The sequence below is a fragment of the Drosophila eugracilis genome, unplaced genomic scaffold, assembly GCF_018153835.1.
Source record: "Drosophila eugracilis isolate 14026-0451.02 unplaced genomic scaffold, ASM1815383v1 contig_367, whole genome shotgun sequence".
NCBI lineage: Eukaryota > Metazoa > Arthropoda > Insecta > Diptera > Drosophilidae > Drosophila > Drosophila eugracilis.
Genome location: NW_024573224.1, coordinates 5,759,519 through 5,783,215, shown reverse-complemented (window position 1 = coordinate 5,783,215; position 23,697 = coordinate 5,759,519). Strand labels below are relative to the sequence as shown.

The 23,697-nt window shown below is 42.5% G+C and overlaps 2 protein-coding genes across 2 annotated transcripts in view; one reads left to right on the top strand and one right to left on the bottom strand.

The window, feature by feature from the left end:
• LOC108115745 (inversin) overlaps nt 1–19,613 on the bottom strand; it is a 32,028-nt gene extending 12,415 nt beyond the window's left edge. Inside the window, 2 exon segments of the mRNA XM_017227315.2 lie at nt 18,108–18,184; nt 19,565–19,613. Coding sequence (XP_017082804.2) covers nt 18,108–18,184; nt 19,565–19,613 — 126 coding nt within the window.
• Nucleotides 19,614–20,771: 1,158 nt separating this feature from the next.
• Nucleotides 20,772–22,026, top strand: LOC108115776. The gene is made up of 2 exons (XM_017227348.2): nt 20,772–20,838; nt 20,920–22,026. Exons 1-2 carry the CDS (start codon nt 20,815–20,817, stop codon nt 21,826–21,828), a joined length of 933 nt encoding a protein of 310 aa, XP_017082837.2. The 5' UTR covers nt 20,772–20,814; the 3' UTR covers nt 21,829–22,026.
• Nucleotides 22,027–23,697: the final 1,671 nt, after the last annotated feature.

Here is a 23,697-nt window from a genome sequence, read left to right as displayed (position 1 = left end):
ATCAAGTTAATAGGGTTAAATACTTTTTCAAAACCGAACCCTTTTAAGCAACTGATCACAATGCAATGCTACAGAAATTGGACAGCTGAAAAGCATATCTTATGAGCCCTGTGACTGTTTTTTTATGACATTTTATATTTCGACCCAAACTTGTTTTGCTTCGGCAAATAATGTAAGAAAAATCTGAATTTTGGATTTGCTGTAAAAAAGCATTTCCCAAAGTTGTATTGCCTATAACTTAGCCAAAATGCACCCTACATCAAAAAGGCACACTGTTTTGAACAGCTAAAAACCATATCTTACTAGGCAGGTCACTGTTTTAACGATTCTGGAAAGTTTATTTTTTACAAAAGTTTATCACAAAATTTTGAAAAATTAAAAAAAAAATTTTTTTCCCGAAATTGAAAAATTTAAATTCAAAATCAATAAGAATTCAATTACAAAGCTAACAAAATATTTTTTTCGACATTCGGATCGTTATTTTGGCTGTTATGAGAAATATCCTGAGATTTCTGTGTTAAAAATAAGGATTCTATGTTCTACGGAAACTTCTAATATTACCACAACATTTTCTTTCTTGTGCATTTGGTGTTTATCTTGTCAGTATACTGAGTGATTGACTGTGTTGCTTTTCTAACCAACATTCAATTTTTACAAACATTTCGGGCACGCTGCCTTTCTATTTATATCGCGAGCAGGCCATCGCGTGACTGTCGTAAAACTGTCGTGAGGCGAGTGGAGGCCACCTCTCACCTGCCCCTAGATCCACAGCCCCGCCCAGAAGCCCTAGGAAGTGCTCAATTTATTGCACATTTTAGTATGAGTCAAACAAGAGTTCAATAGCTATAGAGAAAGAAGAAAGTAAGGCGAAACTCTTGTGGCAAGAACAACAAACGGAGAGAGTGGAAAGTAAACTTTGACTATTAGGCATTTGCGTGTTGCATGGGCGCACTTGAAGGGGATACTTTGAGCCGAGAAAGTGCTTCTTATGGCCAAAAGGATTCCCAGAGTTTTCGATGGTGCTCAACAGGTGCAATTTGGGTGGAAAACCCCAAAAAAGTTAATTCCATCGAAAGTTAAATATTTAATGTTTCACTTAATTTACAGTTTGCTTTGAAATATGGTGGGGATTTTTTCTTGAGTTGTGCTTTGGGATTTCCATATTTCTCTGTTGATTGAATCGAATTTGAGCTGCGGCTACGTTTCCCTTTTGTTTGCCAAAAAACTTTCGCCCGGCAAAGGGAAAATGTTTACAATGAATGATTTTTATTTGCTGCTTCCGTTATCTTTGGCCAGCTTTTTCTGCTGGCCCGGCCTTGTCTGAGTTGCTGTTTGTTTCTTACGCTGCCGTCCGAATTATGAATAATTCAAATAAACTGAAATGATACCTAAAAACTTTGACAGCCCATCCTCCCATTCCGCTGGCTGGGCACAATGGGGAGCAAACAGAAAAAAAAAAAAACAGAAAACAAAAAATATACCCAGGATGGGGCAGTGTTGCTCTGGCTGCTTTGTTATTATTATGATGATGATGGTTGGTGTGATTGTTGCCGTATTCCTTTTCGCCCCCTCAATTTCCACCAAGATCATCATCATCATCATCCCTATCCACATCCTCAGCCACCCACTTCTGGCCGCTTCTGTTGGTGTCATGCAAATTTGCATTCAACTTTCTACATTCACCCGACACAAAATGAAATGCGATAATCAAATACGACCAACAACAATGCGCTCAAAAGGCAGCAGCAGCTGGCCTCCACCTCCACCAAAGCCCCTCCGACCAGATAAAACTTTGGCACTGCCAGTTAGCCAGTCCAACAGTCCGCCCGTTCAGTTGGCCCGCCAACCAATGTGATTGCCATCGCCATTCGAGTTCTTGTTTATGCCATTTTAATAGTTCTTTAAACAAATAAAACGTGCCTGGGCTACATAAAAATGGGGTCATAGCAACTGCAAAAAGATCATAGGTTCCAAAGGTACTAAAAAACAAAGGAAAAACAAGACCTATAGCCTCTGCAATATATAATATTATATGAAATCAATTCATTATTCAATAATTAACTTATACATAACAGAAATTCCTGTATCATTAAAAATGGTATTCAAAAAGATTCATTAAGCATTGAACTTGTAAAAATGTGTTTAATAATGAATATTTAATAAGTTATAACAAGTGGAATAATACTATTAAACCTATATTTATTAAAAGATAATTGATTTCAATTGAATACCATTTACATACTTCTAAAGTTATATTCCAACTTGATTATTCAAAAATATTTAATTAACTGAGAAAGAGCATTACCTTAACAACACACCAAACCCTTTACCCTTAGAAGTTCATCTAAAACCTGCTAAGCATATATATATTTTTTGTAATAACAAGAAACAGTATAAGCTTCACGAGTCCTGGTTATAAATGAAGAAGAACCCGTGAGCTAGTCCATCTGGGCTTGGTTATCTCACTTTTAGTTTCGCCAGATTAATGGCAAATGAGCTACAAAACAACACAAAAGGTGGGCATTAAAAAGCACGAGTCAGGATTTATGGCAGCCGTCCGGCAAAAAAGCATTCGAGCAACAGTTAGGCTGGTGAAGACATAAAATTTCGCATTTTACGATTCCTCATCTCGATTCACCCAGCTCATCCTTTTGGGCCAAACCTATGTAGCTTCAAGCACGTGTTTCTGTGTGAGGCAGCTTCGCCTGCCTTTAAGAGCTTCCGGGAATGCCGAAACGACAACTAAACTTAAAACTTCCTTTGGGCTTTTTTACACCCAGCAGTTGGCGTACGGGGCTTAAGAGGCCAACAGATTTATATGCCAACAGTACGAGCTCGTCTCATAACAGAAACAGAGGAAAACAATTTGCGTTGCTCTCGAAAACAGATATAAAGATATCAAATATTCGACCACTTCCCTCGTGTCCGAGGACTTCCTCCTGCTTGGCATTTGCATAACTGAAGCGACAACTGTCGTCGTCAAAGGACAAACTCCAAGACCCACAGGATCTGTTCGAAATCAGAGCCTCAAACGCAGTGTCCCGTAGTCCGTCCACGAAGGACCATGTGTGTGGTCAGCAGTCGCGCTGCGGTCGGGCTTATTATTCATATATCGTAGACCATTAGCATAACAATGAGATGGAAGTATGGTCACAGAAGTCATAGGATGTGTTCTACTCCTTTGATTCACGAGGCATGTGGGCGTCCATGGCGCATACGCCGTGTGGCACCCGCTGCCAAGTAACGGGTTTTACAGCCAGGAAGTGCGTACAAATATAAATAAAGCATAAATAATAATGAAAGACGACACAGCCGCCACAACAATAACAGCAAGCTGGGTGCCACACAGTTACATGATAATGCATAAAAAATAAAATACATGCATGGCCTGAAAGCCATGAAAGGGCACAAATGGCAACTGGCAACTGGCATCTGAGGAGTCCGGAGGAGATCTCGGCGGTTTCTGGGGGAATATAGTCGTATATGTATATATATGGCGGATCTGGAAGCAGGAACGGCACGAAGGAGAACCGAGAATTCGACTTAACGCTTCGTTGGGCAGCACATCCGCCATAATTATGTGTGACGCGTCGGTAGAATGGCACATTAAAAGGTTGGAGCATCAGCAGCCCGAAAATGGGTGAGCCTCATACGAAGCCCAGCATGTCTTCCAGTAGGATAACCTCCCAGAAGTCGGATAACCCCGGAGTGCGCCCAAATACCGGAAACTCTTTTGCAGGCGCCTCGAGGTCGCCACCGCTGCGGCCTGTCTGTAGCCGCTTAAGATGTCAAGTGACCACAGGGCATAGATGTCACCGCTCTGTCGGCCCCGGCCACACAACTCCACTCAATGACAAATTTATGCGGACAATGTGCCATTCATATGTTAATCACATTTGCCCGGCCCCTGAAGATGTATTTTAATTAACGTAAGCAGCAAAGTGCGCAGGTAGCAACTGCTTGAGTTCAGAGGCGAACTCGGAATATGTACCAGGGGGAACTGCATCTCATCATTAAAATGTTTTAGATTTGTAAATTAATTCATTGAAGACTGGGATTTCTTATACAGATAAAATTTGTCAGAGGAGTGCTTTGAGAGCTTCATGAATAATATTTCACGTATTTTACAAAAATATTCATTCAAAAATCAAAAATAAAAATTGAATGATATTAACATTCTGTCAAAACTCTTTAAAACCCCTGTCATTTCGATTTTATAACCCCCTTTGAGTTCGCCACTGTCTGATTCTCAAACAACAGACATCAGCAGTAGCCTTATGTAGGCGTAGGCGTAGATAGGGGCGTGGCAACGTCTCAAGCCGCCAGACGCCTCCGCAGCAACTATAATTTGCATGCTCGACAGACAAAGCTTAACTGCTGCTCAGGCAGGCGGCAGATTCGCAGGTGAATGAGAGGGAAAACAAGAGGAATACAAGGAGAATACTAGGGGAATAAGGATGATGCTGCTCTCTAACTGTTGTTGTGGCACCTTTTATACTTCTAATTAGTGCCACGTTGGCGGCTGCAGCAACAATGGCGGTTGGCTGCGTGCACTGCAGTTGGCTGGAATCGAGCTCTTTGTTGCGGTATCTCTGAAACCCCCTTAACCAATCCTTTCTCAAACCAACCCTTTTGCCCCATCCGCAGCCCACCTGCTGATCCTTGAGGAAGCGTTTCACTGTGCAGCATTCTTAAGTAGTTTTGGCAATTATTTACAGCTACTTTGGCTCAGGGCCCCCAAGCCGCCTCCACCTCTTTTCTCATCCGCTTTAGCCTGAACTCATCAAAAGGTTTGCCGCACGGATTATTATTATGCCATGTGCCGGGATCCGGGTTCCTGGTTCTTGGATCCTGAATCCCGAGTCCTGAATCCTGCTTACTGTGCTACCTGTACTCCCTGTGCTGTGTAGTTAAACTTTCGCATAGTTTTTATGCCGTGCAACGGATTAACAACAACGGCAAACTTTCATTTTGATCTACAAACTTTTCCGGCGGTTGAAGCTGTGCACACCCTCTCCACTAGCTACCCAGTTACCAGTTCCCAGAATCTCCAATCTCATACTCAGGCGGTAGAATGTTTGCTAAACATCAAGAGCAATTTACCCGCTTTAACGGCAATTCAATTCCGGGTACATGGCTCATGCATACTTTAGAGAGACCCAGCTGAACATGGGAAATATGAGATGGGGGATGAGCTGGCCATGTCGCCTGCATAATTCATTGGCCAAGTTGTAAGTTGTAAGTCATGGCTCAAGTTTTGTCTAAATCGAATTAACTTGTAAAATATTTTAGAAACTTAGACGAAAGTCCACTCCCACAGCCGTCGTGGGTCAATTAAAAATTATGCACAACCCAGTCCCGCATTCCGAGTAATTTCCGCAACAAAAACTTTCTGCCCCTCTGCCAAATCTGACCCCAAAATCCTAGCCAGGACTTCCTTGCACAGGACCAACTGTGCACCGAAGCGCATTAAAATTAGTAACAAGCTATGCTCATTTGTGTCAACTTTGACTGTCATTATGCACTCAGAACAAATATTGTTGGATGCCAAGGCAAAAGTTTTGGCCCCTGCCCAGACCTCTCTTATGTGATTAGCCCGCCGGGCGCTTCCTTGAGCAAAAATGTTGCAGAATCAGTAGCTGGAGCAGGAGGATACAAATTCATACACGGATATCCTATATGCTCCAACTCCAGTTGGACAACTTCGGCTTGTGCAACTGGCCAACAGGACGGCTGGGCAACTGGGCAACTTCTGGCCAGGAAGTCATCTAGAAAGCCAAACAGCAGTGAGCTTCCATTGCAAGACAAATTTCTACGATTTCAGTAATTAATTTGCCAATGCAAACTTTGGTCTGTTGAGTCGACTCGGAGAGTCATCCTCGTCATAGTCCGTCTGCTATTTCTGGTGGTTTCTAATTAATTGGACAGCTGTCCGGCTAAGCCGCCGCATATGGTCCGCCATCCAAAGTTGGGACTCCATCCAATTGGAAATGGGTTTTTGTGCTCAATTAGCCCAGTGACGCTCGTCGGGGCCAACTTCTGATGATGACCGTAACCTCAGACCCAGCACAATTTGCCATTAATTTAACTCGTTGGCCCCGCTGACTTTTATTTGGACATTTGTTGGGCCTCGCAGCCTAATTAATTGTATTCGGACATGCAAAACTGTCGAAAAACCCGATCGCATGCAAATGTCGTGGGTCAGCTTTTGGCCAAATATTTCGATCCAATCAGAGTGCCTCATTCGCGGGGCAACCTTTTGGCGCTGATTGCATTCCACTTTGCTCCTTCCTCACCTGACTTTCGGCAAACAGCCGAGCGATTAATTAAAAATTCAAATGACTGCGACTGAAGTTAAATAGATACCCGTGAAGTAATCTGAATGTCAGCGGCAAAAGCAAAGGCAAATCAAATGGAATGAAAGAACGATTGAACAGCCAGAGCTACTCACTCTGAATAAACGAGGGAGAAACTGGGTGAAATGCAAACTTTTTCGACGTCATTTTTAATGAATTTCCAACAAAATGTGCCAAACGTGTTGAGCTCTGTACCAGCTGGGTGGGTGGGTATAAAAAAATCGCAATTAAAATTACCAAGCCGTGGCCGGGCAAAGGCACCGGAAGAGGATCCGATTGCATCAGCCACCAAGTCCTACTTCTTCTTTCGCCAATTCGGCCAAATTGATAATAATTTGCACGTTGATTGAGCGTTGGCAATGGCGAAGGAAAGTGAAGGAACGGGAAACGAGTGCTATCAACGAGCGTAATTAAAAAAATGCCGATTGAAGGTCAATCAATCGCAGCTAATGGAAACTGTACAAAGTAGAAACTACATTTTCTAAGCAGCTAGGTGCTTCAATATTGAACAGACCAACAACAAGGCGTTCTGAATTTCAAATTAATTTTCAACGACAAGTTTCCAGTACTCCCACGACCGCAAAAAATTCCCATTCTCTTTTCCCTTAGGTCCAGCATATCCTGTTAAGGTGCTGAAATGGGAGCATACTCGTATGCGTTTTTAGCATATGCAAAGTCAACCTTAGAAAGCGCCTTGAAGCTTACTAGCCTACGTTTTGTGTAAATTTTACTAACTAGTTTTAAAGCAATGAGCATCCTATAAAATTACCAAACAAACCATCTGAAGAAACTATGTCCTTGTACAATTTAAGGAGTATTATTAAGTACTTTTAAGTTTTAAAAATATGTACCATTATTTTCTAACTTCAAGGGGCATCAGCTCCGTTCATCACTGCCCCAGAAAGTGGCTCGCTTGTTTTGTTATTATATTATTTGCAACAAACAAAAGCATCTCTTGTGGCTCTCGGTCGACTAAAATCAACTTCTGCAGCTGACTTTTGAGCGAAAACTTTTCCTTAAAGCTGTAAAAGTGAAAAGGGGCCTTTTGGTTTAGGAGTTGGGTGTACTGAGAGTCGAATGAATGGCCAAGGAGCAAGTACGATGGAACAGGACCCAGCATCGGCGCAAATCTTAAGTGAAAATAAATAATTCACACCTGCAGCAATCTGAGGGATGGCAGCCACCGGCACACACACTTAGATAGACATACAATTACCAACTTGCGGTGTAAAACTTCAGTTTCGAACTCTCGGCTAAATTGCGGTTTTAAGTTGAAGGTAACAAGACGAACAACAGCAACAACTGACCTCGGCGCGGAGGTGGTACAATTACGCCATTAACATTAACTAAAGGCGGGTACAGAGCTCGGGGAATTCAGCAAACGAGGAGCAACAATGCCAGGAGCCAAAAAGTTTTATTTTCTAAGAAATTAAGACTTAATTGGTAAAAACAGCAGCAGCAACAACAAAGACAGCCCAGGCAGACAATAAAGACGAGAGCCCAAGATATTGAGGGGTGGCTGCAAAAACCAACATCAATGAAAAGTTTAAGCAAAACAATAGCAGGCGAGTAAACAACGTCGATGAATGTTGCTTGAGTGCTCTCAAAAAGCTGAGAAGCCACCAGCGTTGTGTACTAGTGTATACAAAAGCCAGTGTCCCTGTATATATATATATCTCTATATAGATATAGATATATATATATATTAAATGTGTGTATAAGAAGCTTTGGCCCCAAATCGACGAGAAGAGCTCTGCAATAGTTGTTACTCATACGCCATGTTGAACACAGCAATAAATCGGAAACACAGAAATCCAATAAAGAGAGCAAGTCATATAGTTCAAGAGCTTCTCTAGACTATAAGCGCAATTAAAATATATCCACAAAAATATAGAAGCGCTAAGCAAACAAACAACAACAAAGCCAAGAGGAGCTCTTTAATTATTCTGCAACAAAAACAAAACGGAGACAGAAAAAATGACTGTTGGCCAGAGAAGGCGGCAAATTAAAGACATTAAAACTTTTAATAGCTTAGGCGGCCTTATCAAGGCTCCGGCGACACAGACATGCAGAGACAAGACAAATTAAAATATGTCTCACAGGCACAAGATATAACAGAATAACCAGAATAAGCAGAACAACAAGAACAGCAATGAGAACAGGCCGTAACAAGAATATAGCCGCAACTGAACATTAATAATATCAGTCAGCGACTGGCGTCGTAATTATATACAGATTTACTGAACTTGCCAGAGAATTACCTTGAACCGCGAGACGACATTCTGCTAAAAATACACCAAAGTATACCATTTAAAAGCGAAGCCTTCGAAGACCAATTTACATAAGCAATGCACATTCACATTACGCATACGCCTCGTTGGCCCTAAGTTGAAAACCAATTTTTACCGCTAGGCTCTCTCGCCATTGCTCTCGATTTTTGTTTTTCAGCTGGGCAAACCGAAAATGGCAAATGCGGTCATGTTGCCGTTGTTACAGTTTATGAGGCTCATAAAGTACGCGACCCAAAAGTAAGTAATAATCGCCGGCATTTGCCATATTTCACAGGCAAATAAACCGCTCGACATCGGTGGCTGGGGTGCTACGGCCCAAGGTTAGGCAAGAGAAATGTCATTTAGCAATTACATAACCGAGTAAACTGGCTGACAAGGGAAGGAGAATGGAGGGGTCTCCAATTTCCCCCAAACTCATCTAAGTATTTGCACAAAAAGTCGCTGTCGAACTGTGCGCAATACTCAATGCCAGGCAATTTCACATCAAATTTGGCGTCAATATCAATTACCAGGACGAAGGCACGCCAACTGGCCGGAAATGAAGGCATTTGTCAGAGCTCACAATGGCTGGCGAATAATTGCAAAACTAGCAACATGACAATCCGATGGCCAGAAGGAGGAGGCAAGGCTTCCGAGGACATGACCAGGCTCCTTTAGCACCCAAAAAAGCAGGCCTTGAAAATTTATCTGCGTTCAATTAAAAACTTTTCAAATTTCAATTAAATGTGAAATTGGCATATTTAGAAGCTTGATGAGGACCGAGTGGGACGAAGGACGAAGACGATGTGGAGCGGACGAATGAAGGACCGGTCGAAACGGAATCAAATGATGGTCATGATGGGAGAGAAAGCCAGCTGAGAAGAAGAGTGGAAGGACCATTTAGCATTCACCATTCGACCGGCATAACTAAGCTCGGGGGATTATTTTGTCAATTTTAAATGTCCTGCCATTTACAGCATTCAAATTCAACTCGCCTTTGTTGTGCCCCAGCCTGTTGTAGAAATGTTTATGAAGCAATTAGGGGCTCTGAACTGTGAACAATGCGCCGAAATGACTGCAACGGAAATTTAAAGGCCCCCCACCCAAACAGCCAGAATCTTTGGAAGGGTTTTCCGTTGGCTTTAAGCATTGTGTCGGCTCATCGTGACTGCAGAAAGATTAGAATCTTGCTACGCCTTTGCCTGATTTTGGGCCTTTGTCGTGGCCCCGAAAGATGACTGGCTTTGTTTTTTTGGTAGCCAAAGAGGCGAGAACCTGGAAGAAGTCAACTTGTCATGCTTGGACCGCCCTGGCTTAGCCATTATCCTTTCCATGGTAACTGGCAAGTCCTGTTCCATTACACACTTGCAGTTGGCTTGTTGTTCCTCTTTGGACTTAACACGTGTTTCAATGGCAAAGCTAGTTTACCCTGGATAGTTTCAAAATATGCACTTAAAAATGTAATAATATGTATAGTAATGGTAATAATAATAATAAAAAAAATATTCAATTTGAAACTCTAAAGAATGTAATTATGTTGTGACCAATATGTAAAGTGACCAAAATCAAATCCATGTAATTGCAATAGGCAATACAAAGTAAGTAATTCTTTAAAGGTCGCTAATCTTTTTCTTTTTTCATTAAAGAGATATACTATTTATTTTTCAGTGGATTTCCATCTTACCTTTTCGCGCATTTGGGCGAGCACTTGGACAATGTCGCCCCGCTGACAGGCATACATAAGACTGGTGCAGCCCTCGGCGAGACGCTTTTTTGCGGCGGAGGACGAGGACAAGGACTGTGAATGTGACACCGTGAGCTGGCCAGGATCTGGCTCTGTTTCTGGCACGTCCACTGCTGCTTCCGCTGCCGCATCCGTGTCCGCATCCTGGCTGCTGGCCGGCATAGCAATGACTTTGTCTGCTGGCTTTTTCTCCTGCTTTGCCTCATGATGGAGATGATGTTGTTCCTGCAACTGGTCCTCCTGCTGCTGTTGCTGTTGCTGCTTGGCGCGTGTCCTTCGTGGCAGCGGACTCTCGAACTGCAACTGCTTTTTGGCGGCCTTCAGACGAGGCGGCTTTGCGGGCCCCGTCACGCGTTTCACTTCCGCTTTCGGACGCTTCAACATCCTCTAATGCGGTTAGTATCTGACCCGTTTTTTTACTCCCCACCCTTTTTTCTGCCTAGCTTTGTGTTTGCCTTTGTCTTTGTCCTTGTCTTTGTTGTGCTGTTGGCTGTCGCTGGATTTTTCACTCATTTTACGCCGCTTTGATGCATTTTTTTGTCGTTTTCTCGTTTCATGAATTGCTGGTTGGCCCCGGTTGCCTATGTATAATTAAACACTAATTTGTTTGCTCACAACTGGCTTGGTTAAGGGCTTCTTGGATGCGGGTCCTTCTTACCGCCGATAGTTTGCGGTTGCCGTTGACAGTTTCGCTAGTTCAAAGTAAACACATTCTGTGCTTTTAAGCGGAAACGGAAGTGTGCAAGTGTGGGTAGGGCGGTGTGTGTGTATGTGTGTGCTGCTTTCAGTCGAACGCCTTTTAAATTTTCAACGGAGGGAACGCAAAGGCAACATCCGCGGCAATGTCCTCGTCAATAATTAATTTCGGTTTTTATCAAAGACTGAGCAACGCACACACACTCTCACACATGTCAACTTGGGAATTGGTTGATGCTTGGCAAAACAGCGAAATAGACAGCTAGAAGCCGGGATCCAAACCCAAACAGCCCCCGCTGCGCACAAGGGCGTTGACAGGAGCTCTGCGCGCTGCCCGCTAAAGTATGCTATGAAAAATTCACTGTCTCCACATTTGATTTAAATTTCCCTTTTCACACATAAGCGCCGCACATTTCACACGATATCAAAGTGAATTTGGCTGTTAAATCGCGTGGAAAATAGTTTTCGGAAAAACGCCACCGCAGGCGAAACGGAAATTCCTTGCTTATTTTTAGCCACAAATAATAATCATGTGAATGCGTTTCGAGGTGCTTAAGCTAAAACCGAGTTAACTACAAAAAAATAAAGCCGGTAGAAATCTGCAAAAACCTATCGAGCTGATTGCAACTCGAAATTAAATTATATAAACAGAAGAGCTCGAAAGCAAATGCGAATTCGAATTGGATTGGTATTGGGGGGAGTGGAAAGGCTCATTGATGGCGATTGCCGGGCATTAAGCTCGATTCGTTTGTTGCCTTTCAGGCGATTTCTCCGCCTTCCTTCTCGGATTTACATTTCATTTTCAGCCACTGCGACTGCCACTGCCAGTTGCCATTTTCCGTTGCCAGTTGGTGATGATTTTGGCAAGGTTTACGAGGCGTTGAACATCCCAGGCAAAACCGGCTGAAAGCCACGGGCAGACGACAGGCGTCGGGCTTTTAATAAATTAATAATAAAAAAGAGACGAAACGCGGCTCACAGCAGTTGGTCGGGAAGTGCAATAAAATTTAACTTTTCTCCTCGCCTCTCAGTTTGAAGTTTGAGCTCCATTAGCTGGCGTAGCGGAGAATGATGATATGGCGGCAAAAGTCCACAACCAAAAAAAATGTTCTTTGTTGCCAATTTTTCAGCTTTTACAAAATTTTATTTATTTAAGAAAATGTTAACCTTTATCGGCTTATGCATTTTGAAGACAATAAAGTGCCTTAAGAACAAAAATGATTAATTTGTAGATATTTAGCCGCTATTGTCTCACATTGCTCTCAATTTCTTGAAAATATATATTAAATATGATTTTTGCAGTGTAAAAGCGAAAATAACGAGGCAACTTTTTGGGCAATCGAGAAAATTTGAAAATTGAGTGGCATCCGGCAAGTGAAAATGGCATGGCCCAGATAATGCAAGTGGCCTAAATGCTTCAAGGGCAGCCGATGTGCCGCAGTAACCAGAATGCGGACTGAATCGCATTATTGCAAAATGGCAATTAAACTCAAACACATAATGGCTAACAAACACACACACGCCCACATAGTGAGAGAGAGGCATGTTTGACCCCTGCTGTCCTGCATAGAAATGTGGATATGAGCATCATAATCATTAAACCGTTTTATAGTATGGTGTCGCCATAATTATTCTATTATTAAGTACCAAAACATTTGTCATGCCAGCCATGCCAGGAATAGCTCGCATATTTGTAGTAGCTGCTGCTACTGCTTCTGCTGCTACAGATGTTTATAAATGATTAAACCTGGCCAACTCGAAATGTGCCCCGGGTATTGGACAGTGGTCCTTGGTCCTTGGTCCTTGGCCCTGGTCGAATGTATCCTTGTGGCATCACACAACGTCTGTGATTGTGTGGTGGCCAACTGTGTATGTGCCTGTGTATGCCTTGCTGTTAAACGCAAACTTAGCCGCTTGGCAAATAAACATTTTAGCAAATTTACTGCCAACTGACAGCTGTCAGCTTTATAACCACCATCAAACAATGGCGACTAACGGTGCGGTGCCGGGGTGGAAAGTGGGTAATGGGTAGTGGGTAGGGCAGTGGGATTCTGGATGCGAGGTGTGCACAGACCGCAGCACTATTTGCCAGGTGAGAGAGGATCCTGCGACAACTAAGCACACAACAAGGCTTACACACATACATACTTATGCGGAAAGGGAGCCTGGCTAAAGTAGCTAAGGACATACACACACATACGCGATGGAGAGGACAGGCACCCAGGCAGTTTTGCCCACTTAACACTTCATTGAAAAACCACTTGGAAAGCCACTCCACCCTCGAGGGCAGAACCTACGAGAAAGGGAGCGCAACACTTGAAGAAAATATTGCATATGTGATAGCATTTTCTATATTATATAGTTCTGTCTATTTGGTCTGGTATTTCTATAATAAGAAACATAATTTTTAATATTTCTTTCAAGTTGTTACTTTAAACTTTTCTCATAAGTGTTGTTTTCAAATTTCGTTCTCTGTATTCTCCGCTAGCACTGTCGAGAAAATAAACTGTTTGCTCTGGATGGGAATGTGACGTTGTCCCTTTTTTTGTATGGCTATCCCGTCTCATGCCCTTGGCCAGTTGAAGCCACCTCACGATCCTGGCTTGACTTTGACATTCCGCAGGTTAATCGCGAGAGAGCGGACCAAAAGCATAGCCCGGCCAATTCCGCTCTGGCTCAAAGCATTCCGGAAAGCCAAGCTGGCCGAGAGAACGAGCGTGCGCGCACTGTCCACTGCAGGCATGTGCATATAGTACGGTATGGTATACAAAAAAAATCCACAAGAACGGGTTGTTGATACAAAAATGAAACACACACACACACACACAAACAAAATGCTTGACATTTTCGCATAGCTCAGAAATTTGCTACTGCTGCTGCTGCTGCGTTGCCTTTGAGCTGCTGTCGGCAGCAGATTTGTTTCACTTTTGGCATGCCGGTTTATTACACAAATTTGCACAAATTTATATTAAGCGGAGAGCAAGTGGCACTGGACATGGCCAGGCACTTCTGGAATCTCCAACACAACTGGCTTGCCAGGTGAGCGTGTGAGAGTGGATGGAGGGGTGTGGGGCAAATGTGGTGGGTCAGGCGGTTGAGTGCGGTCGGTGCATGCTCCGTGTTATTGTGGTGGCCACCCCGTTGCCATGACAGCCAAAATGGCCACTTGCTGGCTCATGCGTTCGAGCTTAATACCTCCACTTGCGTGTCTGGCTGGTCCAATCAGCAGGTGAAGTTTACAAAAGTTCGGTGGCATAATTGGGTTGATTCCCTCACCATTTATTGGTTTTCGATTCGTGGCAATCATGGCCAACTGAACTGTATAGTTTACAGTGGGCACTAGCTACAGTCGCTGTGTTTGTCGATTTAGATGTTACAGCTTGCAGTTGCTGAGCAAATTGAAATGGCCAAGTGTCAGTTGCATGAAACACTCTCTCAACTGCCAAAACAAAGGACTTAACTGCTGACACCGAGGGTTAAACGTTTAAATTTCAATTAAGCCAAAAGCCCCACACGCTTGGCAACACACACACTCATGGACTCATGGACTCAGACTCATCCCCATCGGCACTCAGCAGCACCAGCCAACGTTACAGCTCATAAATTTCTTGACTTGTGTCAGGATGTGTTAGCTTGGCCGACATTCCACTCGTCCTAGCGGCGAAAGCCAGAAAAAAGTTCCCAGTCGTCGTGGCCCGTCAAAGGCAGTCGGCAACTAGAACTACTGCTAACCGGAGGGGTTCCAGTTTTCGGGCTGGAGATGCAGGAGAAGGAGCATCATCAGAGAAGAGCATCTGAAGTAACCCCTGCTAAGGCGGCCAGTCACTTAAATGCCCCAGAAATAAACTGAAACTGCACACAGTGTGCTAAAGTTAAGACAACTTTTGGCAGCTGCATTTGAACACTCACAAAGGGCCAAATGTGGTTGTTGAAAAACGAACTTGCCATGCCCTTTGTCAGCAGCTGATTGGCAAGGGATTTAGATATATATGGATATATAAAATATAGAATATACTGCAAAATCTTAAACTAATTATACAAAAAGTTATTTATTTTTCTAATGTTTTAAATGCTAATTAACAATATTTCCTTTCTACTTAAACTCTAAACCTTCTAACGAAAATCAGGCAAATTATGTTAACTTTTAAAAGTTTTCTCTCTTATTTTTGGAACAAACTTTAGACACTCTTAAATTTTCTCAGCTTGCAGATTGCATTAGGGCCTTTTTGGCATTGCCTGAGGCACAGAGACCTTAATTAAAGTGGGTCTCCAGCCAGAATCTTGGATTCTCTGCCTTCTGGTGGTTCACCATCCCACCCATTCCGTGTGCGACGTGATTATCTGGCTGCCCACCTGCCATCGCCTTGCCCACATATGTATGCGTGCTGCGGCTTATGCATTTATGCGACTGAACTTGGCAGCTCATTGTGGACCCTTGTACTGGCACTCGTACTCGGGCTTTTGTACTTGTTGATGATGTTCCAGCCGGTGCTGGTGCTGGCGAGCAGCTCCATTTGCATGTCGGCCCAGGAAACAGGTACAGGAGCTAGAGCAGGAGCAGAAGCGATGGCAGGACTAGGACAAGAGAGCATAAGCCACCCGCATGGCCGACCTAGTGAGAAGACTCCATTTGTTTGTTTATTCTGGCGATCTGGACTGCTAAACGGGCCAACTGCTGGTTCTGCTGCGACTGGGGACTTTAGACTTTGGACTTTGGACTGGTTTCCAAGAAGTGGTGCCTCTACCATGGCTGTCAAGTTGTCAGTTGTTGGGCTCACGAACAGAGCCAGCTATGACTGGGTGGATGACTTAAAAGCCCTGACAGGTGCACTCAGGCACGCACTTGCCGCATGCATACTCATACTCGCAGCCCGCTACTTTGTTGTGCTAATCCTATTGGCATGGTGTTGGCGAACTCCATCGGATACATTGTTGGCCCAGCAGGAGCAACACATGCCCCATTAATACCCACACGGACAGAAAAAAAAGGTGCTTATCGGGGGTGCCATGAAAATCTCTTCGAGCGAACTGAAAATAAAGTCTGAGTGCTAAAAAAGGGAAAACCCTTTTAATTCGAAACAGATTGTGCCCTTTAAACAATTTGCCTAATGCCTAAATTTAAATGGGGAAACTTTACTTTCGTTTATATCGAATAATATAAATTTTATTTAGTTAAACTTTTCCCTCTGTAAAGATGTAAATCACCTGCCTGCAATGGAGTTTTTAATACTTCCATCTAACTGGTGGAACATTAATTGCCTGAAGCTGAAGCAACACAATGGGATCAGAGCTGCACAGACAACAAACTCATTTTCCTTGGCCCTTAATTGAAATCGATAAGTGGCGTGTCTTAATTAATACAAAGGAGGGTGCGACAGTGTCAGTGCCGGCAGCTTAAAGATTAATTATCCATTATATGCACACATCCTGATTGGGCCTCACCTGTCCTGTTCCCACTGCAATTCATTCCCCAGTCGATGGCAATGGCAAGTGCTGAATTCACTTAATTGCCGACACCTTTCAGTGCCGCTGGCCAACTCGGTGTGTGTCCTTTGAACTGTACGGCATCCGTCTTCCTTTGGCGACACAATTAATTCGTCCTGCCAGGCATTGCAGTTTAATTTTTATTTCATTAACGTAACATCACTACACCCAACATCCCTCCTTACCCACCAGTCAACATCCCACCGCCACATCAACCGCATCAAGGGCGTCCGTGCAACGCTAAGCGGCTTTGTCTCATTATCTGCCAGGTGCACGTAGTACATATGCGTCGCATTCGAGTGGTGAGTGAGTGAGCGGGGTGGCAAATTGCTAGCAAATTAAGTGTTTCAATTCCGTCGAGATTTCCATTTCATGGAGTTCTCATTCCTTTGGGTTTGTTACCCATGGATCCATGGGATCCCAGCCGTTTGCCTTCTTTCGGGCGGGTTTATAGTGCGTAACGCCATCAAAAATAGTTAACAGCATTGAAATGCTTTTAGCTAAAATGCGTTGCGAGAGTCCTGGCTATGCGTAAAAAGTTTTGTTCAACTCTCAGGACGAGAATGGGTTGGTGGCCTGCTGCACGTCTGCCATAATGTGTGGCAAATAAAATTATTTTAGATTTTATACGCCATCCGCTAGAGAAACCAGGTGATAATATTAAACATCTTGGAAGCGCTTTAATTTCCCCCACAGCGCTCTACGAAAAAGTTTAAACTTTTCAATGTTTTTTCACTTTTTTTTTGTTCAGCGTGGTTGCTGCCTCGGAAAAACCCAAACTTTTATGAAAAATTGCAACGAGCGAAATAAATATTTGTTTGTATATATACAAAATATTTGTGTTAATATACGTACACTTTTTTAGGCATAAATTTTATCAGCATAAAATTCATAAAGCGTCTTTGCAAGATTTTTTAAGCAGCCGCTGGCTTATTTAAGAGAAAATCATATGAGAGTTTAAACACCTTTTATGGCGCCTGAAAAACTTTTGCACAAAAGTTGGAATGCAACTTTTTAGGTGCAAGGCGCTTAGCTTATTTCTAAATTACTTTATTAAGATTAACACTTTCTTAAAACTTTCTTACTGTCATATTTGTTCTACGTGGGCTTTATATTAAAAAGAAACAAAAACAAGATGAAAGAAGTTTTGTATATTTTTATAAAGGTTTTTGTAGGTATTAAATCGAAAAACTTTTGACTTAAATTTTTCATTCAAAGATATATGAAAAGCAACTAGTTACATTTATTATCCAGGTATTTTGCGATTCTGGTCAATATTGAATTACGAATATAGACAAGAATTTTATGAAAAATACTTACAAAGAGATGATAAGTCAAAGGATAAGATTGGAAATATGTTACCTTAAAAACGACCAACTTTGCCAATATTAAACAAAATTCCTTTACGTTTGGTTTTACAAATTAACAGTATATATCGGCAACTAGTTCGATTCAATATGCAAAAATATCTTCTTTAAGTTAAGGCATTTAAATGCCTAGCCCCAAAGGACTGCAAATACCCCCACTTAAATCAAAGAAACACCCACATTTGCTTACCCTGGGGAACGGTTTAGTGTCTTTAAAAATCTCGTTTCGCAGGGTGCGGCTGGAAAAACCCTGTTCGGCTTTGTTCACTGGTAATTGCTTTTCCTTTCAGCCATTGTGTTGCCAGGATAAACGCATCCTCTTTCGCTGAGCGATTCCTTGTGGGCCGGCGTATGGCAAATGGCGAATGGCGGACACGCGAATGGGCGCAAGGTGACCGCAGAGTGAGAGCTGGGAAAAATTCAGGAAAACCGCAGCACATACGGCCAAACAAAGGTGTTTGCCGAAGGACCTTCTTTCACTTTCTGTTTTTTGTTTTTCTCGTTTGCCAAATAGCCAGTTGCAGGAGCTGCGCGTCGCGTTACTGGCCAACTTCAAATCCAAACTGACCGCAAAACATTTGCACTTTGGACTTTATGCCAAGACGGCAAACCAAAACCAAGTCGTCGGCAGCGACGTTAAATAATAACAATAAAAACCCAACCAAAGGCAGTAAAACCCCAAAACGCGAATCGAAGGCAATGCAAATGTGTGGGGTAAAATTCCAAATCCCAGTAAGAATGGCAGTGTTGCAAAAGAAATTATGGACGCTTCGCTATGGCTGTTGTTGTTGTTGTTGTTGTTGCCACCGATGTTGCTGCTGTTGTGCTAATTTGTGTTTGCGGCTTTCGCACATCAAACAGCAACAATGCTGTTGTTATTGTGGTTGTGGGTCAGCACGAAAAATGAAGTTGACCCGCTTTCCGATGCCATCGCCATCGCCGCCGTCGCTGCCGCTGCCGCGTAAAATGTGGAGCAACGACAGCGGCACCGCCGCCACTTTTTCGAAGCAGAACACTTCCGAGCAAATTTACATAGGCTCGGCCAAGAAATTATGCATGCCTCTGTTGATATTGAAATGCCGAGCAGGTTGAACTCAAACCCACCCACTCATGCTAAAGCCGGGAAAAGCCTGGGAAAGCCAGAGGCGAGACTGGTTTCACTTTCGGCCAGAATCGCCATTTGCAGGCGATAAACACGTAAGGCACGAAAAGCCAACAGAATAAACAAGGCGTGGCTACGGCGGCGTAGGTTTGAGCCAAGTTAACTAAGGACCAAGTGTTTGTGTGTGTGTGCAACGTCTCAGGAAGTCGTTAGAGCGGGAAAGGATATGGCAAAGACCTAAGCGGCAACCTTTGTGGGTCAAAAAAAAATAGTAAAAAAAAAAACAGCCGACAGAAGTATGCCACCTCAAAGTCAAACGCAACACAAAGGCAAAAGAAAAAACAGTGTCCCGCTTTTGACCACGAATAAATCAGTGAACCAACAATGTACGGCGAGAACTTGGCACAAATCCATTAACATTAACACTCACATTTTCAAGTCGCATGCAGAAGCCCATTTACCTAAACTTGGCCAACATGGCAAGTTGGGACCCAAGACAAACGTTTTGTTAGCTAAACAAAATGAACTTTTAATAAATTCATTACCCTGCCACTTTATGGCTCCAGTGACCCAGCCCCATGCCTCCTCAGCCATACCAATCGCTAGATTCGATGCACATTGCATTGCTTTACTGTAGTGCACTGCCTGACATTACGTATACGCCCCGTACATTTATGAACAATCAACTTTATAGCCCACAAGCAACGGCTGTGTGTGTGCATGCACTAGTTTATATGTTGTAGCTTCTCCAGCCCCCAAGCTCTGCTCTCCCCCTTCCCTCTCTCTCTCCCTATTTTATTGGCATTTGCACTTGTGTCTGACTTTTCCAAGATATTTTCAATTGGAAGTTATGTGTCGCAGGGAATTGTCTGTGTCTTCCCTAGTGGGTGGTATCTTATTGATGGGATGTGTGCAACACAACAATTTAATGGCTGCCAACTGACGGATGTTGAAGATGCCCGCACTCGCATTCGCATTCGCCTTCTCCCAATATAAATGCTGAAATAAAGACATGCCACGGGTATTGAATTGTAAATACGATGGGGCAAGAATGCAAGGATCAATCATTTAATTGAAGGACAATAGCATAAACTATAAGCTGAATAGCTTTATGGCTTACCGAATAAAAAAATTTCTGGTGATTCCTTTATTAACTTACATAATGTGCCGCAATCACAGACCAAGGTCAGCAGTGTCCAAGAGGGCATTTAAAAATGTGTTAGCCAACGCAAAACAAACGACACGACAAACTAAAATGTTCCGATTACATCTTGAAATGAAATAAATTATTGTGCACATCGCAACGAGCTGACCCAAATACACAAAGAGAAATGGGTGGAGAGTCGTAATCGGAATGGGAATGTGAATAGGAATGGGGAGAACGAATGCGAATGGGAAGAGCGAAGGACCAGCGACAAAATGCTGGCTGCTAGCGCCAGCTGATTATCGCTAATTGTGCCCAAGGAAATAGAAATTAAACGAGTCGGGTTCGAGGACGGCCTTTATTTCCTGGCCAGCCACTCGTATGGACGGCTGTACGGCTATTTCGCTGGCAGCGTTTAATTTAATTTGGAACAAGTCTTTAAATATTCACTGCAATTTATTTGATCGATAATTGAGCAGGGCAAGGTTGACGATTTGCCGGCAAATTGCCTAGGTCTTTGATTGGCAAGAAAATGAGATTAATTGAGCCACCAAATCAGGTAGCCCTGCTTTCAATGTCACCGTATTTGACCTTTACTTTTGGCTGGGGTAGAACAGGCTCACGCGATAGGAAAGGAATCTGTCCTAAAATATGAATTTAAAAATTATCCCTCAGGTAGGCTATGAAATTTGAGTCACAACCTTTTGATACCCAGAACAGACATATATCGGCATTTTACTTTCGTATATCCATCAGAAACATTCACAGCCTGATAAGGTAAACAAAATTTCGGTATTACGTAAAATGATAGGCATTCATAAAAAACGACCAGCTGCCGGAGACTACGTAGTGCCCAATAATTCGGTTCTAAATCTGCAGCACAAGCCCGGTACCTACGATCCCACGATCAACGCCATGGAGAAGGCCACCAAGTGTCGCTACTGCGAGAACATGGCCAAGAACTTTCTGTATTTGGAGAGCCTGATCCGGAATAACAAGGACACTGAGAAGAATCCCAAATGCAGTCTATGCAACTCATCGCTGAAGTTTTTGGAGTATGTAAACCGCAATATCCGTCAGGTTTTCGGCAACTTTGATGCAATCGTCCAAGCGGATCGTGCTTTGGCAGCCAAGCCGGCTATGATGCCGAAATACTCGGTGGGCCAGCCCCTGGACAAGGTCGATATGCGTGCCAAAGGTGGTGCTATCGTCTCGCTTCAGAAGTCGTCTAAAAGTCTGAAGACCAAGGCCTCATCACCGAAGACCAAGTCCAAAGAGAAGGGCATCAACGGTCTGAAGTCATTGAAATCCATCAAATCGCACAAATCTTCCAAATCACTGAAGTCGGCCAAGTCGAGTAAGTCTCAAAAGTCATCCTTGAAGCTTTCCAAGAAAGCTATCACCAAACCGAAGAGTCCCAAAAGTCAAATCAGCCATGGCAAGAAGATATTGAAGCGCAAATTCCGGAACAAGCTGGCCAGCAAGTTGGCCGGCAATAAGGTAGTTCGCAGTGTCAGTCAATACCGAAGTCTAGGCACCACAAGATCCAAACTCTCGAAGGGATCGAGCCACAAGAAACTGGTCAAACCTACTCCTCCGCCGACCAGCATCAACTGGCAGCTGCTCAAACGCAACCTGCCCAAGCGTCCCACTGCGGTAAAGTAGAGGACGCGGCGAGCGTGGGGTCGACTGAATAAGCTCCACACCAAAAATAATCTCGTTTGTCAAAACTTTCTTAGTGATATTTTGCATGGATGAACTGAGGCATCTATATAAACAAATTTAGGTCGAGATTAAATTATTAGTTCATGTTAAAGGCAAATTTACATAAATATATAGACAAATAAAACTTAATAATATGTACATATGTTTGGATGTTGGCTAGAACTTTTTTATTTTAATAGAAACATAAAAACTTTTGGTGACAATAATGCGAACTTCCGGTAATTTTTGGCACATGACTCATACTCATTCCAGCTTATCAACGTTATATTAAATATATGTGCTAGTATGTGCTGATTATAAATTGGTTAGAATTTCTTTCCGATAAACTAATTATAATAATACAACAAAGTTTCTCATGTACACAAATACAATAAGAATGAGCAAGCCGGTAAAACCGAAATGCATATAACACTTGCTCCGATCCAAAGCTCAGAGATGTTGATAAGAATTTACAAACTCTCTACATATGTATAGGAGGTCTTATCAACGATACTTTATACTTTCTCGCTTCGTTAATGGCCCAGCTTCAGTTCTCTTAAAACTCTCGGCTTGTGAGGTTTGAATAAGTAAAAATGCTTAAGCTGGCAATTTGTTATTTGTGTGTCATTTTTGTCGGGAATTCCCTTGGAGCATTGAATGGTTTTCAAGATGTTAGAATGAACTCTCAAATTCAGTGTCCATTTGACGCTTTTTTCACCGACATAAAAGCCCAGTTAAACAAGATCGAGAGTGAGCAGAAGATCATGCAGGAAAACATCCTAGCTTTACAACGCCAACAAGAATCTCAGATGGTGGAAACTCAAATTGCACTCGACGCCCAGCTCCATGCTGTTCAGACTGAGCTGGAAAACCCAACTTGCCAGAATGCAACAACGCGAAAAGACATCGAAAAGGAACTGCTTGTGTTTCAGAACAAAATAGTCGACCGGGTGGACCTAACAAATACTATACTTTATGAAAATACCAAATTTTTGGAAGTGGTGCAAAGAAGTGTCCAAAGGCAGACAGACCTCCAAAACTCTTTGAATTCAATTATCGCAAAGCAAGACCATGCGAAGTCATCTAAGCAGAGCATCTCCAAGGACGAACTCGAGATGCTTTTGAAGGAATTTGAGGTCAACTTGGAGGCAAAATTTCTTACGGTTGACAAAATTATTAATATTCTGGATATTTTTCTTTAAAAGTAAACCTAAAAACACGTGAAAATATAAATATAAAACATAGTTTATCAATTTATGACTCTAAAACTTCAGGAACAACAATTAAATACTCAAGATTTTTCCCAGTTTACCATATTAATAATGAAAAAATGTTGTACAGATGAAATTTATAAGACTAAATAGCACGAATTTGAGGTCAAGTGTAAGCCAAGTCAAATGTTATTTAAATATTGTTTATTATTCCTTTTTTTAACAATTGTTCATGCTTAAAAAAATATATCCTAACTGATTAAAAAATTTATTTTATGCATTTTATAAATGAAAACTGAAATAAAAATAAATCAAAATTTTTCACATTAAAATAATTGTTTTTTTAACCATTTCCTGCCACATAAAACGAAACGTAAAAAACAGTTTCTTCATTCATTTACTTTGATTTTAGCATAATTGGCTGTTTCTTCCTTTGTTAAAAGAGTTGTCCCTTTTTTATAATTTTTTAATTTGAATAATTTAAAAAATTATGCACCAGGTGGTATGTGCCATTGGGAAGCCCTTCGTCCTTTTCATTTTGGGCCTCTGTCTTTGAATCACTCGAAACGGTTGACTCTTTTGTTGGCGGAGGCGCTTTTTTAATTGTTGCAAATATTAT

Excerpts from the sequence above, each read along its gene's own strand:
- LOC108115776 (XM_017227348.2), top strand. The coding sequence starts at position 20,815 with ATGAATTTAAAAATTATCCCTCAG. Across the intron at positions 20,839-20,919 it reads ATTTAAAAATTATCCCTCAG|AAACATTCACAGCCTGATAA; the intron begins GTAGGCTATGAA and ends TATATCCATCAG.